The sequence below is a fragment of the Anabas testudineus genome, chromosome 15 (assembly GCF_900324465.2).
Source record: "Anabas testudineus chromosome 15, fAnaTes1.2, whole genome shotgun sequence".
NCBI classification, from domain to species: domain Eukaryota; kingdom Metazoa; phylum Chordata; class Actinopteri; order Anabantiformes; family Anabantidae; genus Anabas; species Anabas testudineus.
The window spans coordinates 4,507,284-4,525,512 of record NC_046624.1 but is presented as its reverse complement, the minus strand read 5'-3'; the positions used below and the strand labels follow the sequence as shown (position 1 = coordinate 4,525,512).

General features: G+C 39.3%; 1 protein-coding gene across 1 annotated transcript; it reads right to left on the bottom strand.

Annotated features, from left to right (window-relative positions):
* Window positions 1–144: 144 nt before the first annotated feature.
* Window positions 145–18,048, bottom strand: march5 (membrane-associated ring finger (C3HC4) 5). The gene is made up of 6 exons (XM_026354013.1): window positions 18,005–18,048; window positions 10,991–11,193; window positions 3,574–3,704; window positions 3,157–3,340; window positions 2,827–2,993; window positions 145–1,698 (listed from the first exon to the last, which is right to left on the bottom strand). The coding sequence occupies exons 1-6, from the start codon at window positions 18,046–18,048 to the stop codon at window positions 1,582–1,584; spliced, it is 846 nt and encodes a 281-aa protein (XP_026209798.1). The 3' UTR covers window positions 145–1,581.
* Window positions 18,049–18,229: the final 181 nt, after the last annotated feature.

Genomic DNA, 18,229 nt, shown 5'->3' with positions numbered 1-18,229 from the left:
ATGTGTGTGTTTCTGGTGCTTGCTGACAGTCTCAAAACATGGAAACCATTTGGAAAAAATACATTTATTCACAGAGCTGATACCATAGAAGTCAGAAGCAACATCTGTACAAACTGTTTACACTTTGTCTCTTTTGGCAGAGTCGAGATTTGACAGTGAATGCATCAGGGAGCTTGTGTAAAGCAGGCACAGTTTACATGTGCAGGTTAAATATTCATGTGACGCTTTTCCACAGGAAGTCACAATATAGGTTCTCATGTAGCCTGTCAGCAACAATTACAGATTAACAACAAACTCAGTAAAATTGATTTCAAATATTCTCTATATAGAATTGAGTCGGCTCAAATTATAAAAACAGTTTGCACTCATGTCCGATGCAGATTCAGTCTAGTATTCTCCTGGGATTTGACAGTTCAATTGCTTTTCTAATGTTCTATTAGCCTTTACATATTGGTAATATACATTAGACAAATATTTTAAGATTTTTTTCCAAATCCCCATTTTAAAGTGCTGTAGTAGAAGCAGAAATCAAAACCAAGACTATCAGCACAACTTCATGGTGTCATTTGGGTGAACCGATCCTTTGTCAACAAAAAACCTGCCAGCACATCAGCTGCTACCATCCTAAAGATCTGCACCAACCCCAGTGTGAGTATCACAACAGTTCAGTTGTCACATGTTAAAAAAAGAAAAACATGGAAAAAGCTTCAGTCCAAACCACCATTTATCTGTTTTGTTTCATCACTAACAGAAAGGTTCTGCATCCAATGCCACATCTGAACCATCTGAAGCTTTAGAAAAGCTTCCTGTAGGATGCCACATCTCTGCAAAGAGCACAAACATCCATACTAGCCACATGTGGTAGAGACTGTACACCACAGCAGAGCAGTCTGTAAAACGGAAATAAGGAGAAAATGAAAAACTAAAACACCCCGTGAATAGTACAGGGTCTGAAAACACACTGTTCAGATCTGTGGTGGGTTAGATCTAGACTAGGTCAGCCTGACTGTGGTTAATGTCCTGCATCATGACAAACAATTGTTAAACACTTTTTATTGTTTAATAATTAATACATTCCATACACTGAACATCACTCAATAGAAACCCAACATTGGCAAATGGGACTTTTTCAAATCTGCAAAATAATTATAAAACAATCATTTATTATTATAAAACTTTCTAATTACACATGCCCTGCACTGTTCTTTAAAATACAATAAGTTTTAGTTATGTGATTGTTGAAAACACATCCACTCTGCACGAGTTCTTGGGAAAGATGTGGTGGTGTGTTAACGTGAGCGTTTAACTGCAAACATGCGCCGATCTGTGTCTGCAAGTCTTATCCGTCGTCACCAAACGAGAGCGTCAGAGTTTAAAAACAATGTAGTGGTGGTGGTCCGGATGCTTGAGTAGAAGGTCAGCGTCAAAGGGGGTGGGGGGTGAGGAGTAGGTAAATGAGGGTGACTGATCTCAAGTCTGTTTCACCAGCACTTCCTGCTCAGTGTGCCACTCTGATCTCCTTTCTCACCACTCCTAAAGGAGGTGGGTATTCAGTTCATCAGGTCGTCCTGTGCAGCCTCCTCACGCCTCCTCCTGCTCAGGGAAATTGAGGATCTTGCGGTGGGCTTGTCTCAGGTACTGCTGCTGTTTGAAGTACACCTTAAACGCCCCCTTGATGGCCACAAAGGCGATGCCTCCCTATGATGAGAGGGGGGGGAAACGAGACTGTTTAAATAAGGTCTTAAAACAACAGCTCAACACAGACCTTTCACCACCTAGTGGATTTGCTTCCACACCTTTCTTACTCTCAGCAAATCTCCTGGCTTTTCTACTCCAGGTGCCCAGAAGTACAAATCCAGATACAGGTTTCTCATATCAGCTCTGAAGAACTGAGTTTTTTCATTTTATTCATTTACAGCCTGTTGACGTTGAAGCATTTTTATTGTCCATCATTTACATTTAGTAAAATTAGGCTGTTATTTCTGTGCAGGTTGATGAATTTGGTTTAATAATTTCTACTAAGAAATATAATGCATTAATCAGTCTATTAAATAGCCAACACAGTGCAACCAGTGATTTAATAAAACATCTGTCAAGCTGTTGAATTCAAATGTACAAATTCAAAGTAACAATGCTCTGCATCTGTGCTTCCTAAAGATTTGGACAGTATACAGGCAAATACAAACTAACATTTACCACAGAACTCTACAGGCTGACAGCTGAACCACCAAAGACTGTGTCACGTCCATTTCTTGCATCCCTTCATATATCTATACTGAGAGTGACCCAAGTGACTGCTTATAGGAGACTTGAGAGATTCCCAATCTGTGCCGATTCCTACTGAAGACAAGTCTTCAACAGCTTGTCACCAGTGTTAGCTTAAGGTCAAACAACACTAGATGTATTTGTTGGGAACATTTCTTTTTTGCTGTGGATCAATACACATTTCACGTGTTTTCACAGCAGTGAGAACTGTGTAAATGTAGGACTGACTAAATCCAAGTACTCACAAATAATCATTAAAGTGCTCTTCATTCTTCTATTATCACATTACAGGATTAATTCATTTCAGTTGTAGCTGGTCAATGTTGAGTCAGCTTCATCTTAATGTTACCTTGCTATGATCATATGCTTTGCACATATAATCACAATATGCCGATACCTTGCAAATAAAGCTGTTAAATGTACTGAGTGTAAACTAGAATCTCTGAATTGAGGCGTAACGGTAGCAGGAAGGTTAATGCACTGTAGAGCTCCCAAACTGCACCTGCTACATGTCTGTACATTTTCTATGTTGATGTATAAGGAGTTTCTGGCTGTACCCACCAGGATGGTCCTCTGCAGGTTGGAGTTGACACTGCTGAACATGAGCTTCCCCACAATGGTTGCGATGGTGGGAAACACAAGTGCACCACAAAGGATCCGTGTGGCCGACACATGGTCGGCCAGAGGGTTTGCCTCTGCAGGGATACGAGGAACTGGGCAGCCAATCCCTGAACAGAAGAGCCACGAACAAGATTAACTATATGCAATTTTATATATCATAGCATTAACCTGTATGTAGTACTGTCTTTTGAAAACAAAAATGTTTTATGTTTGAAATATATTAAGATTTATTCAATATAATTTTTTATGCATCTGGGTGTATGGCCTGACCTGGGAAGATGCTATTCAGGATCTGCAGTTTGTTTGAGTACTTCCTCCACAGACGCAGGACGTAGTCCTCCCAGCGGATCATCTTTCCGAGGATCAGCATGACTGGGATAGTGGGCAGACCAATGAGCAGGAACAGAGGATCAGCCCGCTCCATAACATCCAGTCCCTCCTTATGGCCAACCACCTGAACAGAGGGAAGAGAGTAGAAAACTATAGCAGAGAACTAAACTGGTTCAGTTAAAAATTAAAAATAATTTAAACAAGTAATGGAGGATCATATTATAGTAATGTGACCAGTACTTTGACATACATTTGCATTACATTGATTTTATCTGCCAGCACACAGGTAAAGTCAAAGTCACAACCTTGACTGGACAACATTCTGAAACCTCTGAGAAGGAAGATGACTGGTTGTACCTGCATCACAGTGACAGCTCCGTACGTCACAGCAGTCCAATAAATGGAGCCCACCATGATCCCTGCTGCAGCGAATGGTCCAGCCTTAGAGATGAGCCGGTCAGCCAGGTCCAGCACATAGACAACGGGACCTGTGGAAGTAGGAACTTTTTAAATCACTACATCTTTTGAATCTCATATTTTCATTTCTTGCAATAGCAGTTTTGAACAATGACCAAAACAAAGTGACTAATTTTGGTTGAGTGTAAATTAATAAAATTCACAATTGATAAACATGTCCAAGAAGACTGCAGATCCTCTTCAGGCCCACTAATGGAGCAAAGTGGAACATATTGTGTGCAATACAGACTAAACTAGACTATCAGCCACTAAACTGAGCTATTACAGTGAGGGTCATGTGACTCTTGCTGGTAAAACAAGTACTTGAAAAAAAAGCATTCACCCACACATCTAGCATTAATGTTTGGGTGTCCTACTCTTGTGTAGGCGTCAAGCTGACAGGTGGACTGCCAAGGGGACCAAAAATAAAAACTAAACAAACCGTGACCTGTAACAACAAAGGTTCCATTTCTCTCCAGTGGCTGAATTACTTTTATTAAAATAACCATAAATAAACTTCTACACACAAGGAAGCTCTCACTATAAATGTCATGTGGTCTGGCATTTTCCAGTGCAACAAGAAAAGTGACAACACGGTCACGTCAAAGTTAAGTTTCTTCCTGTAACAAAGCTTGCAGCAGGCAGGTTGTATTGACAGACAGGGAGGAGGCCTCTCAGGCAGGTTCCACCAAGATTAAAACAACTGGGCTAGTTCTTAACAAGCGTGCAATGAGGCTTAATTTGAAGTCCAAACTTGCCTTTGGAGCAGTTCCCTCCCATTCAGAACTTGAAAAATTCTCTGGTGCATCCTCCTCTGTAGCATTCCAGGCTGACTCGAGGGAAATCATGCAATATTTACAGGGAGGCAACCTGATTTCCTCACTCAGACCCATCCACAGTCTATTAATAACTAGCCCAGGAGTCAGTGGAAGGAGAGCGGGGTGGGGACGATTCCAGAGGGACCGAGCACAGAACACAGCGCTGGCCATTGATGTGTTGCAGTGAACAACTAACTGCTAGATGAGATCTGCAGCATACAGCAGTCTGGATTTAAGGGCCCTGAAAACCTATTTTCTCAAACTGTAATCAATGTTGCCCCTACACGGCCTGAAAATGCTCTTCCAAAAACAGCTGTTTAGTTACTGTGCTCTCATGGCAGATATGCAGTGTGGCATATCGGCCACAGTATGAAACATGAAACATTGAGTCTTTGATATGAGTGCAATACCAAGAAGCAGACATTTCCCTTTTCTAGCAGACAATTAAGTCAGCTAGAGAGATAGTTGGAGTACCACAGATATAATGGGGCAAAAAAAATTACTCCTGTGGCTGGAGTGTAAGCTTAAAATCAATGGTGGTACTAAAGTTTACCTTCTAGGTTGAGAATTTAACTCTTGCTTGCAGAAACAAATAGTCTGACAGTATTGTTTGAGCTGCTAAACTGATTATCCACAGGTGTGGACCAACTGCATATTTTATATTCATTACTGTATTATTTTTAAAAGTGGTTCACAGGTCATTTCAACAGGCTTTACTGAGAGACAGGCTCGTCTCTCGAGAATGGTAACATTTATAATCCCTTTTTAAAAAAAGGTTTTTGACACGTCACGGGTTGAGAAATAATTCTGTGAAGTGGCAAACAGTGGCGAGTCATCATTGTGAAAGCAGGACTTGGTTCACGACCACTTTCCTCTCTGGCCACGTCGGCAACGTGTTGATACATTTATCATCTTACCTTATACAAAGTTAGTGGTACAGCTGGTACAAAAGAACTAAACGCCTGCATACAAGACTTCTATCATTTCAAGATAAGGGCAACTCTGCATTAACAAAGTCCACATATAGGAGGATGACAGTTAATGCAGACAACAGATGCATATTTATGAGTGTAAGGGAGACCACAGTAGTGGCTACAATATTTACAATAGCCTACACATCCACTGATCAAGTGTGTTTCTAAAAGTAATTGAGGCCACTCGGTTATTTTGGAGGTTATGAGTTTTACAGTTCGGACATAAGGGACTTTATCAAGCTGTTTTTATAGCCAGGCCACAGTGAGGCTGTCAACCATACTTGCAGTTGCTACAAGCTGCACACATTCCTGCTGGTATGAGCTGTACACCTTTTCCTACAGCTGAATACCACCATGCTGCAAAGCTGAGTTTAGAACAGCCTATGCCAAAGGTCCTTTTGTTTAGACAGCAGCGCTCCAGCCCACTTAAAGGAACTGAAGCAACTAAAGCATTTGGGTCTTTTAATGCTACTTAATACTCAACGGAAATACCGCTCTCATTTTTGAAGTAATTCTAAACTGCATCTCTCCCTCTCTCATATACTGCCAGTCTTTTGATGCTTTCCAGGTCTCCCTTTTACTGCACCTGTGTTTGATGACCAGATCGATCTTGCAATGCTTGAGCACATCAATGACATATTTTGATGACATTGTTGGAATCCCTTCTGCTTTCACTCTGCCTTAGCATTACAGCCAGCTGGAGCTGGGTTGCCCTTAATGGCAACTGGCAGGACAAAGAGCTGAGCAATTCATTTCAGCCACTGGCAGCAGATTCCAAAATTAAGATAATTAAAAGGGGGGGGGGGGAATAGCTTTTTTTGTTCCAGATAGCTTGTTTATTCTTTACATATAGAGTCAGTAAAGAAGCAGCAAGGACGCACTGTCCTCCGAGCAAAGCTGAGTTTGATGCTGAGGGAAGGATTCTGTAAACCTGTTTAAAAAAAAAAAAAAAAAAAAACTGTACAACTATAATAAAGAAAACAGGGTTGGATTTAAATGTGAAAGAACACTGCAGCAGTGATGTAGAAACAAAAACAAAAAAAAAACCCAAAACAAAACACAGAACTACTCCTGTTCAATAAAGTTCACCAATGCACAGCATGTCGAGCAACTACACAATGAAACTCTTCAGTCAACAATGCTGGCAAATTTACTCTTCTGAAGTGCATATCAGCCATCTGTGAAACGTTCAAATGCAAATGTGAGATATTACTTCTGGTTTAGGTTTCAGCACTGTTATTTCCTGAACAATGTGCTGAATGTCAAAGACTGCAAACAATTATAATTAAGTAGAAGAACTAAAAATCCAGTTTAAGTACAAGTAACAAACCTTAATGCTTCGCAAGCAGCATTTGATTGGACATCACACATGCCAGAGACGCAAAATTAGCAACTCAGGCTGCAATGTTTGCATGGCGTGCTCTAAATGTCTCTGGTCTAAAGTACATCCTGTTCTTTAAAATGTAAAGTTCTAATGATGCTTAAGTCACAGAAACACTGGTGATCAGTGCAATTTCATGGACTCAACAGAACAGGAGCATCTTGACACTTGTTCCTCTCTGCTGTCAGGCCTTGAGTTGCTCATTGGCTCCTCCTGTGACCTAGTTTCCTTTCCACTTTTCTCTACCACACAACCAGCATCACTGTCCACCTCTCTTGCCACCTCTGACACTTTCAAATGGGATGGGGAATCAAAATAGTGGTCACTTCAAATAATTTGACTTCAGTGGTTCTCTAGCAAAATTAACTCAATTTAAGAGAACAAATTCATCTACCAGAGCAGATAGTTGAGATGACTTAACAAAAGGCTGCAAGTATGATATTCCAACACAAAATTATTTATAACCAATTACTACAGTGAGCACCACTACATTTAACACTGAAAAATAAAGACTTTTTAAATTTACCTTCAATGACTGTACTTCCATCAATCTCTTAACCAAGCTGGTTAAAAAATGCCATTTGCAGCACTGTAAGAATTATTAAACCAAAAAAACTTGAGACATCAAGTTAAATTAAATGATCAAGTACAATGAATAAAACTAATGAAAAACACTAATATTTGCACTTCACAATGTTAAGGAGGGAGTTTGGTATTTAACTGTTGTGATGTGCATCCATTTTAAATTTCCAAAACAGAGGGTGAGCATAAAACCAATTCTGCACATCAGTCTACTCTGTATACATGGTCACAAGACTTCCCTGTGATGTTCCTCATCTATACCATCACTACAATAGTGGATACAGTCTTATACATTTTGATCACTTAAGGACAACTGTTTTCATAACCTGCCCAGTACTGTTAAGTTTTTACCTCAGCATTGCAGACAGGTTCAGAGAGATACTGCATAAGGACCAATTATAAGAAAAATAAGTTGTTTCTTGAATTGGAAACCATCCAGAACTTCAGTAAGGTAGAATAAAAATATCAACCCAAAATTATGAATAATATGGACTCCAGAATATGCAAAACCCTCTTTAAAAAGGCAGCAACTTGGACATGTAGCTTACAGAGCTAAATCAAAAAAGGTAACAAGCCTCTGGTTACTTGTATAAAGGCATCAATATATGCAGAGCCATGGCAGCAGATGGCTGCTGTATTATTCTCTAGGGGCGCCATCACTTAGCAGTTCAGCCACAGTAAAGGGGAAGTTCACTTACAAAATAAAACTTTAGCCCATGCATCACAATGCTATGTTGTTGATGGCTAAACCACTTGAGCATTCATACACATGACAAAATGAACAAAATCTGGTGTAGGCAACAGGAGCTGATGAGCCTGAGAGTAAACATTTTACCTTGTGGGCTGTACATCATTGTTATAACCGGCTGTTATAAAAATAAAAGCTGGGCAATTATAACCACAAAGACGTCGTAATGTGGCACACTGAGGCAATGTGTCTAAATCATGACTTCAAACAGGTACTGGGAGAAAGATGTTTGTATGTCCATTTCGGGGTAATAGCAAAGTTTCTGTGGCCCTTACATTAAATACATTTTAAATTTAATTTAGCTTTAGCTAGTATCTGTTTTTAGGTCAGATATTAAGCAAGTAATACAACAAAATAAAAATATACACAATAGATTTGTCCAGTTTCTCCAGTAACATTTAAGTATTCTTTTAACAAATGCTCACAGCTACATACAAATCCAATAAAACCCAGACTGTCAGAGAGCCTACAATACAGACTGGCAACCACTCAGATATAGCTCCACCTCTGGCCCAATGAATCACTGCACAAGTTTTTGCTTCTCTCTTCTGTATTGGGATTCATTTTAGGAGTTATAGTGTACACAAACATGTAAATGATCAGGTTGATATTTATCTTGATACAAGTCAAATGACTACTTCAGTCATGCTTAAAGCTTCCTTTTTACTCCTTTACTTATTTTGATCATGCTTACTGGTATGTCTTTTGCAATGAAGTAGGCCAATACGTGTGGGATATCACTGTCTCAGTTTGGTTTTTTTGTTGTAAGACATGGAGCTGGAAAGTGGACAAAATTACATCTGTTGTTGCACTGGTTTTTCAAACTGTTATTTTAGGGGAACCACCAGCACCTGCTTGGGTCTAGGACTGTAACATCTTGCATTATGCATGCTCTACATGAGGATACTGCTTTAGATGGTAAAGATTAAGAATAAAAAGAATAAGAATAACTATGGACATTGTACAACATAATTAGAGTGCATCATTTTGGTAGAATAAAATTGTCATAAGTAAATAAAAACTAAAAACTGCTAAATAAGAAAAATATAAAAACACCAGTTGCACAATTCCCCTAATAAATTAACCATTTTTAGCAGCGTTTAAGGCAACATGGGTATTACCCATCTTTGTCAAAACATGCTTTTGATGCAGTTTTCCGTGTACAGAGCTTCTCTGTGTGACAAGTATAGCCAGAGCCAGAATCTCTCTTCACTACTAATCTTCTGACCCTTTTTTTCAACATCATCTTTTGCAACACTGTTGAGTTATGTTAACATTTTCTCTTATCTCATCTCTTATCTTTCTTTGAATGTACTGATGCGCATGGTTGCAGTAGCCAAATCATTAGCACGTGTGCTGCTAACAGCTGATACTACAGCATCAACCCAACTTGGCAGTAACCTTACAAGCGACATGATTGGTTCATGCAGCACTATTCTCTCCATCACTGAATTTTTGTCTCAAAACATGAATGGAATGGGATCCATCAAAGATGTATTGACCAGTCTAAAAGTTCTATCGAGGAAAAATTATTTTGCAATAGATCTTGTTATCGTGTATTTGCCCAACCCTAAGCTAATGGTTGCTAGTACACCAGTCAGTCCATTGGAGCTGCAAACCAATAAACTCAACCTTAAACACAAAAAAGGGGAAGAGCCTGACGGACACATTCAGAAATACTCAGTGACCTGACAGGTGCTAATAATCAGCACTTAGAGGAAGATACAGACATACACAGGATTATTTTCCAAATGAGGCAGTGAGAGTCTCTGGAGAAGGTGAGCTGAAACCTTCTGCTTATATCACCAAAGTGAGTGACAGCACAGCCTCAGTCACTATAAATATACATGAACCTGTTTACCAACCAGGCCAGGCCTGCAGACCAACATTGTCTTCAAGCCAGCTCCTGTCTCAAATCGCAACTTCTGAGTTTGAGATGGCAGGTGTCCAGTCCCTCATGGTTAACCTAGAGATATCTGTGATCTATTAACCTTAAATATGATCAAGTCTTCATATTTGGCAGTAAAAATTCAAAAGGGATTAAACCCCATCACTGCTAAGTGCTAAATAAGAAAAGATGAGGACAAGTCAGCCACTGGGACGTTTAATATAAATATCCGAGACAACTAAAAAGCGAACAGTAGCTGGGTAAAAAGAACGGCAGTGTATTTTCACTCTGCTGAGTCATAGCTGGTGTTTGGGAACAATTGAAGCCCTCGTCACTCTGACGTGTGAGAATAATTGAAGCAGCTGCTTCTCTAAACTGCTGCTGTTGGTCCATCAGCCTGGAGCTAGGCTGCATTACAAGTGAGCACCACTCTGTTCCTCGTCAGGCTGAAAGGAAATATTTACCCAGATCACCACAGAACCTATGCTGGCTCTGAAGTAAATAAACATGCACTCAGGCAAGACAAACTGAGCTGACTCTTAGAGCTTTGGATACAGTTACAGGCAGTAGCTATTAAGAGTGCTCTCAAAGAAGAGCTTCAGGAGTCTGTTTACAGGGAAATTTGCTCTATAAAGCTGCTTCAGTGTTGACAGCTGGTAGAAAATTAGTCGTCATGACATTTTGAGAGTGCACCAAATTAAAATCCGATGTACCAGTTGGGTTTTTGGCATTTTCTTAGTGTACCTTTATCTTTTTCCACTTTCTTTATAGTACCATACTGTATATTGCACACTCAACACAGTATTGGAAGCTGTGTGCCAGCTTAATATTTCTATCAATATTTGTTTTAAGATTTCAACAAAGACAGAAATCTTGCCCCTGCTATTAATTATAAGCCCTAATTTTATCCTTTGAGATGTCACTTACCCAGCTTGGGGAAGACGATGAGGTATTCAGCGTTGCACTGTGGACAGGCGACACGTGCTGTGCTGTTGCCTCGTTGCTTCTCATCGACCCAGCGTTGCAAACAGGCCTGGTGAACCCACTTAGTGGAGCCACGGCAGCGACATGGACGTACCCACTCTGCCGTGCGGTCATCCTCATCTGTGGCAAAGCACACCCAACAGCTCCTGAAAAGAAATGCACAGGTAGGATAAAGACAATGAAACAAACATCCCCACATACAGACATAAATTTAGAAAAAAAAAAAAAGAAGGTTTGGTTTTGAATAGATAAGAGGGCTATTTGAACAAAACAGTGTGGCTCACATACTTAAAGCTAAAGTATGTAACTTTTATAACAGACTTTTTAGAACATCACTGGCAGCAGTGCAGACAAATTCCAACCCACTGAATTTCAATGATTTGTGATTAGAGGTTTTGCTTCATTTTTTTTTAAATTGTATTTTGTAATATCTGAAAGGCTATGCAAAGCATGTGGAAAAGCATAGCTGAGCAAGGAAAGAGCAGGCAGGGCAGACCAGAATTATTTCAAGTAACAGCTAGTTAAAGTAGAAATCCACAGGCTGGGGGAGTGCTGCCTTCGAAAAAAAAGGTTTGTCCATTAACCAAATTTATTACCACTGAAAGCTGTTCTTCCACTGTTTTGCCATCAGTCAGTGAATTAAGTGTAAGGATCTTTAGGACATTCTAAGTTGCCCTGTTTCTAGTTCGAGTTGCATCCTTTGGAAGTTGCTTTTGGGACAGCTACTCAAACCTGAAATTACAGGGCATCCCATCACTGTGTAAACACAATTATCTGATAAACACTGAAAGCAAGATGAGGACACATCATCTCCCTTTAGTGTGACATCCAGACAAATGTCTTGTTCTGGCCTTAAGCCAAACCATGTTTTAACACCCTTCTCTTCCCATAAGTATCCCAACAGATCTTCTATCCTCTCCTCCCACACAGTGTAGTTCCTAGTAAACTCCAATTCCAGTTAAGGGCAAAAAACAAAACAAAACAAAAAAAACAGCAACACAAAGGAATAACCCCTCAAACTTACAATCCCTTCCTTAGAAGAAAGGAGTCATGACTCATGAACAATTAACTTTCCTGCATGCCTGTCCAACATCTGGGAGGAAGTTCCCCGATCTTCAACTATGACATTATAATGCTTTTCCATAAGAGAGTGAGTCTGGCTGAAATGTTTAACATCCCAGTGTATCACTCCATGAGGCCAGTGACATTCTTGTTTTGTTAGAGGGAGGGGAAAAAAAATAAAAGAAATAACTGAAACTAAACCCAAAATGTCAAGATTGTCTTAAGTCACATTCATCTTAAATTACACTTGGGACAAGCCTGTTGCAAGGAGATTCTGTGGGTCAGAAGCTGCCTATGACACAGTTTTAAGCTGGGACATTTATGTTCTCACTTTTCTAATTACATTTCAAATAGCTGGCCTTTCCCTGGATGAATAAATCTATGATTAGGCTACACACCTGCCATAAACAACTAGCATATAGTTAATGAGGAGTGAGATTGTAAAAATATTTTCAGACTGAATATGTACATTATGGTATCATTCAGATTAAAATATTGTGCTACCACCATCTGGGGAAACAATTATTCATAGTTCAAGTTATAGTAGACATACATTACAACCACCAACATAAACACATTTTATTGAATTTTCTTTTGTTCCATCACAAAGTCAAAGATTGCTTTAAAACCAATCTAATGCAAGATGAGGGTTATCAAGAGGAGGAGTATCTCTTCTCACAGGGTTGTGACAAATAGCTGTCTGTGTCTGGCCAGATAAGACTTATCTATAGTTTGCAGTTCCATTTCCTGTTTTCAACCAGGTAACAGGTGCAGTATGACTGGAATGGAGGAACCCTGCAACCTTTTAACTTTTACTAGGAAGTGCGAAGTGTTTCGTAGCCCATCGGTGAAATGAGAAATGTTAACAGTGGTATGAACAACAGCTCTAATTTCTTCTAATTCCAATAACCTTTAATGCATAACTAGTTATGAAAAAGGTTAGGGTGGATTACTTACAATCATGCCATCACAGATAGGTCTCTAAAAATATTTTAGATCAAGGACGTCCTTTTACAGATTTTTAATGAAGGGGGGGGGGGTGATCAAAAGTGCTTTTTAAAGTTGAGTTTTTATGTATTTTATGAGCTAAACGATGGCTTTAATATTTGACGACAGTGCTTGACTTAGTAAATTCCCATACTACGGCCTGTATATTTTAACCGTACTGCTCCTGCAGCTAAATAATGGATGTTAAATCTGTGGCCTGTCATCATATGGAGTTCCTGGTGTGCTCTGTTACTTAGGTCTCTGGGGAGTGTGAGGGGGGCTCTGTGAAAGATGGGATAACCAACTTAGATTATTTGCTCAGGTCAGGTTGTCTGCAAAGGATGATTTTCCAATATTGTCCTTGTGCTGAATAAAACATGACTATGCAGGAGTGGAGCCTTGAGTTCAAGCTGCTCAGGTGACATGGCTGGCTAAAGGGCCAGAGAGGACACAAATTGTGAATCCAACTGACAAACATTAACCCTCCAGTCACACCTCTGTTTGTCCTTATTCCCCACTAAATTGCTTCTGACAATCTTGCCCGCACCATACTCACCATTTGACACTACATCTAATAGGATTGACTTAACGGCGAGAAAGGTAATAAAAATAAACGTCATGTGGTCACATCTGTTGTCCTGTACTAGTGGGCTTAATTTCCTAAAATGCAGTACAAAGACTGAATCTGCCAGCTATAAAACATGAAGATGAGAAGTTTAGTAATGTACAGATGTCACCACAGAAGCACAACAGGAGGGAACAAAACCCAGCGCTCCCTTAGTTTCATTGGCTCCTATTCCTGTAACCTAGTCCTACAGCATGACAGGACCTAATACAACAGCACCGAAATGCTATCCTCTATGCGAAACTACAATCTCCAGTTCACTGTTGCTCCAACCCTGTTTAACAGAACAGTGCACATGTACAAAATGGCCTCCTGCATATAGAGAATTCCTGTACAAACTCACCTAAAAACTAGCTTGTAAACTGATAAACTAAATATTTTACTAGAGATTCTATATTCATTCTCCAGAATAGATACGAAACTTAAATCTTGACTGATGCCAACACAATTTAACTGTTACTACCCAACAAGGTTTGGAAGATTTTCATTAAAATGTCCTTCAAGAAACGTTTAATGGTGGCAACTTGACTGGGGACATGCTGTCTCAACTGCTTATTTAGATGGTAAATGGGCAAACAAAAGTGGGCCTTTGCAGTTTCCACAATTAACTTTAATTCACTTAAGTCTTAATAACTGCAAGTCAAGGGCAGGCAGTGTATACTTTTATTGAAACACTCAAAATTGTGCAGTGAAGGACTAGATACCCACTGTAAATATGGGCATATATGCATTTCACTTCAGCTGTGGATGTGATCCTGTCAAAATCAGTTGAGGGGTGGTTTCCTGGTGGGCCCTGATAAAATACAGAATTAAAAGTGACCGTGTCCCAAAAACAGAACAATGTGAAAGCATAGCTACTTTCTCATTGTCTCAAGTCAGGCTTACGTTCTCAAAGAAGCACATAAGCCACACTACAAAAAAGGTACTTTTCACTCAGCAGCAGTCACATGATTGTGGGAAAACTGGAGGTTCCCCAGCACAAAAGGCAGGGTACAGGAGAACCAAATTCTATCCCACAAAAGGTCTTAAACATTAAGACCTTGGTGGACTGCCTTTACTTCATCACAATCTAGTCCTGTCCATGTAGAACGCTAGGTTTTTGTTTTGTTCCCCTGGAAAGAGTTCCAGAGGACCAGCAACAGTGTCTGCTGCCACACAGACACTGAAAACATGTCAACAAAATAACAGGGTACGCCTACTGCAATTACTCCAATTAAAATTGCCATAACGCACAGATGAGGACAAGGGTATAAAACCTATTACAAAAACTCCCAGGAACTCTCTGGCCTCACTAACATCATTGTAACATGTCAGAAACCAGCAGGACTCTTTCTAGAGCTGGCCATGAGGCCAAACTAAGTGACTGGGTAAGAGGTGTCTTATTAAGGGAGGTGACCGAGAAGCCAACAATCCTTCTAGGACAGAAAAAGCAGAGACTCAAGACTGTTCAGAAGTGAGGGAAATACAAATACAAAATAGACAGTGTACAAATGGAGAGTAGGTAAGGGGTCATCTTTCAGCATGACAATGACCCAACGATACAGTCTAAAACAACAATTAGACTTAACCACAGAACATCTATGAGAGACCTGAAGCTTGCAGTTTAACCTCTTTACACGGGACCTGATGGACCTGGAGAGGATCTGCCAGGGATAATGAGATAAATTGCCCGAATATAATTAAGTAAAGCTTGCTGACAACATACTCATTTTCACTTCAAGTGAAAATAAGTGAGAGTGAATAAATAGCCTAGATTGCTTCTTTCTACATTACTTCAAATATAACAATCACTTCTAATACAATTCAATAAGAAAATGGATGAGTGGTTCAGCCAGTGAAACAACCTTGGATGACAACCTGCCATCAGATATAAAGATATGTTTAAACATTAGCCTACTACCCATTACAGACAAGAGAAAATATGCAAGACATATGTGAATCAAATCTGTTAACATTTAATACCGTCTAAAGACTTTAAGGGGGCTGACGCTTATGATTTACCTTTTACTTATCTTCAAGTCTTGCAGATACTCCAATCTACATCTGACCTCTTTCAAAACTACTACACAAAACAGGCAACAGGGCCAGTGTTATGGCTAATAAGATAAGAAAATATTAAAAAATAAGTTGTATAAGAAGTAGTTAGTCTAGATGGAAGTGTGTCTCCTATATCCATTTGTGAAACACTGCATTGCAGGGACAGCTGGCTGCTTGTGGTAGGCCCAGATAAGAGCCTGCAGAGCCTTATGTTTGTCAGTGATAGAGGCTAGGTACACAACTGTGCAGAAGCAAGGGAACATGACATACATCTTCCTGCTATCACCTCCTCAAATGCTGCCACTTATTGTGTCTACCACACATACATTATGCTTCTAAAGCACATTTCACAAACCTCACATGCCCTTCCTTTCTGCCACTGCATCATGTGCTCAGGAAATTGTTCCCGAGTCCAATATTGATATAAAGTACTGCATGAAATGCCTACAAATGCCTTTTAGTACACACTATACAAACTATCAAATGCTGGTGATTGTTTTGATGGAAATGGCACACCAATGAGCTAATGTTACAGCATCTGCACACAACTACTGATGGAAGATGGAAAATTCTGGTCACACATTTAGCATGATAATGATTGCAAGACAGCCACTATGTCTTAAAGTGAACCCAAAAAAAATCCCAGTCATTTTATCATTACATACATAATAAAGTTATGCGAGTTGTGAAGTTTGAGACTTATCCATATTAAAATTAAAGCAAGACTATTAGATTATATTACATATAATCAGATTCTGAAGTAACTGTATGGCCAAGCTCGCACTTCAATTATGTCCTTTTCCCAGACACATGAAAACAGCGACATCAGTAATACGTCACAGAACTAAATTATTTATCAACTGCCAATTCAGGTATAATGATTATTCTACAGATTTCATTATATGGTTTTCAATCACCCATCCCCACAATTTTAGAAGAGTGTTACTAGTAAGAAATGTTTTAAGAAAAAAAAAACATACAGATGAAAATTTGCATTATTTGCCTTATTGTACAATTACAATTTAGCATGATATCCAAATACAGATATCAATTTAAACACCAACCATTCTGATTAACTTTCTGTTTATTTTCTGTTTTACGTAAAATTACTTGTTATCCTGTACTTTGAACATAAAAATAAAATCATCCAGGACAAATAAAAGGCTCCAGCATGGTGTACTATTTCAGTATTTTCTGTTGATGTTTTTTTTTCTCCTATATCCAATTCTAATGTACTGTAATGAAGAATAATTTAACTTGTTGCCCTCAGAAGTTTGTGATGGGCTGTCACAAGCTATAAAAAAAAAAGAAGTAGTCTTGGATATAAATCTCAATGCTGCATCTAAATTGTATGTCTTGTGTGACAAACTACAGACTTGTCTATATATATAATGGAAAATAATTTACTGAGCATGGGACTGTATGATGTTGATGTTTATAGCTAAAAGCCAACCAGCACCAACCCAGCGGACATGACCGTAGAACGGTTCATGGTAGGGTCCCACATTCTGTCAAGCAAAGTTTCCTACTCGTTTCCCCAACCACCCCTGCACTTGCAGCTTGTGATTGGCTGGACACACCTGATTCAGGTCAGGAGCAATAGGCAGCACAGGGATGGTTGGAAAACAAGCAGGACAATGGCTCCAAGACCAGGGTTAGTCATCGCTACTTTATAGTTTCCACAGTGAACCTCTTATGTTTAATTATGTGCCATTGTGTTAAAACTCGTCACTGTAATTGTTACAGTTTTGAAGCCGTTTAAGTATTAAATAGTTGAGTCAAAAAAGAAAACTACTTCATTGCCATCTGGGCAGATGTTTCTCCTCATTAGTTTCAAAAATGTCTAGTTTAAATCAGGTTTGTGGTATTTGCCACTCACATTGCACAGTTGGTTTTCTGTTACTTTGCTTTTACAATACGGCCTTTAGTTAATTTGCGGATTTAGGAAGGTTAAAAAAAAAAAAAAAAAAAAAAAAAGTTGTATAACGTTAAAGTGAATAATAGTTTAAGGTGATAAGCACTGAACATCACTTAACGGAGCATCAGTTGTACACCAGTAACCGAGAACGCCCTGTATGAACGCTACTAAAGTACATTTTATACAAATGGCAAGCAGGAAGGTTAAAATAACAGGTACATAAAAAGACCAGAGTAGTTTTTGAATATTTTACAACCACCGAGTTAACAAACCAACCTAATTAACTACGTAGCTGCTATTAGCATGCTAGCTTCAAACTTGAACTCACCTGTCCAAATTTTGCTGCATGGTCACTGCATTCTGTTCAGCCATTATCGTACCGAAGCCAAAAAAAAAAAACACTCAAATGCTGTCTTGACGATGTTATGCTGTAGAGGAATTAACTGCGTTACAAATAAAACGATAAAATAACACGCCTGCTAATTTGCTGCAGCTGGGGTTGGCGTTTAATCACTTGTTAGCTAGCCTAAGCGCTAGCGCTATCTAGCTACAG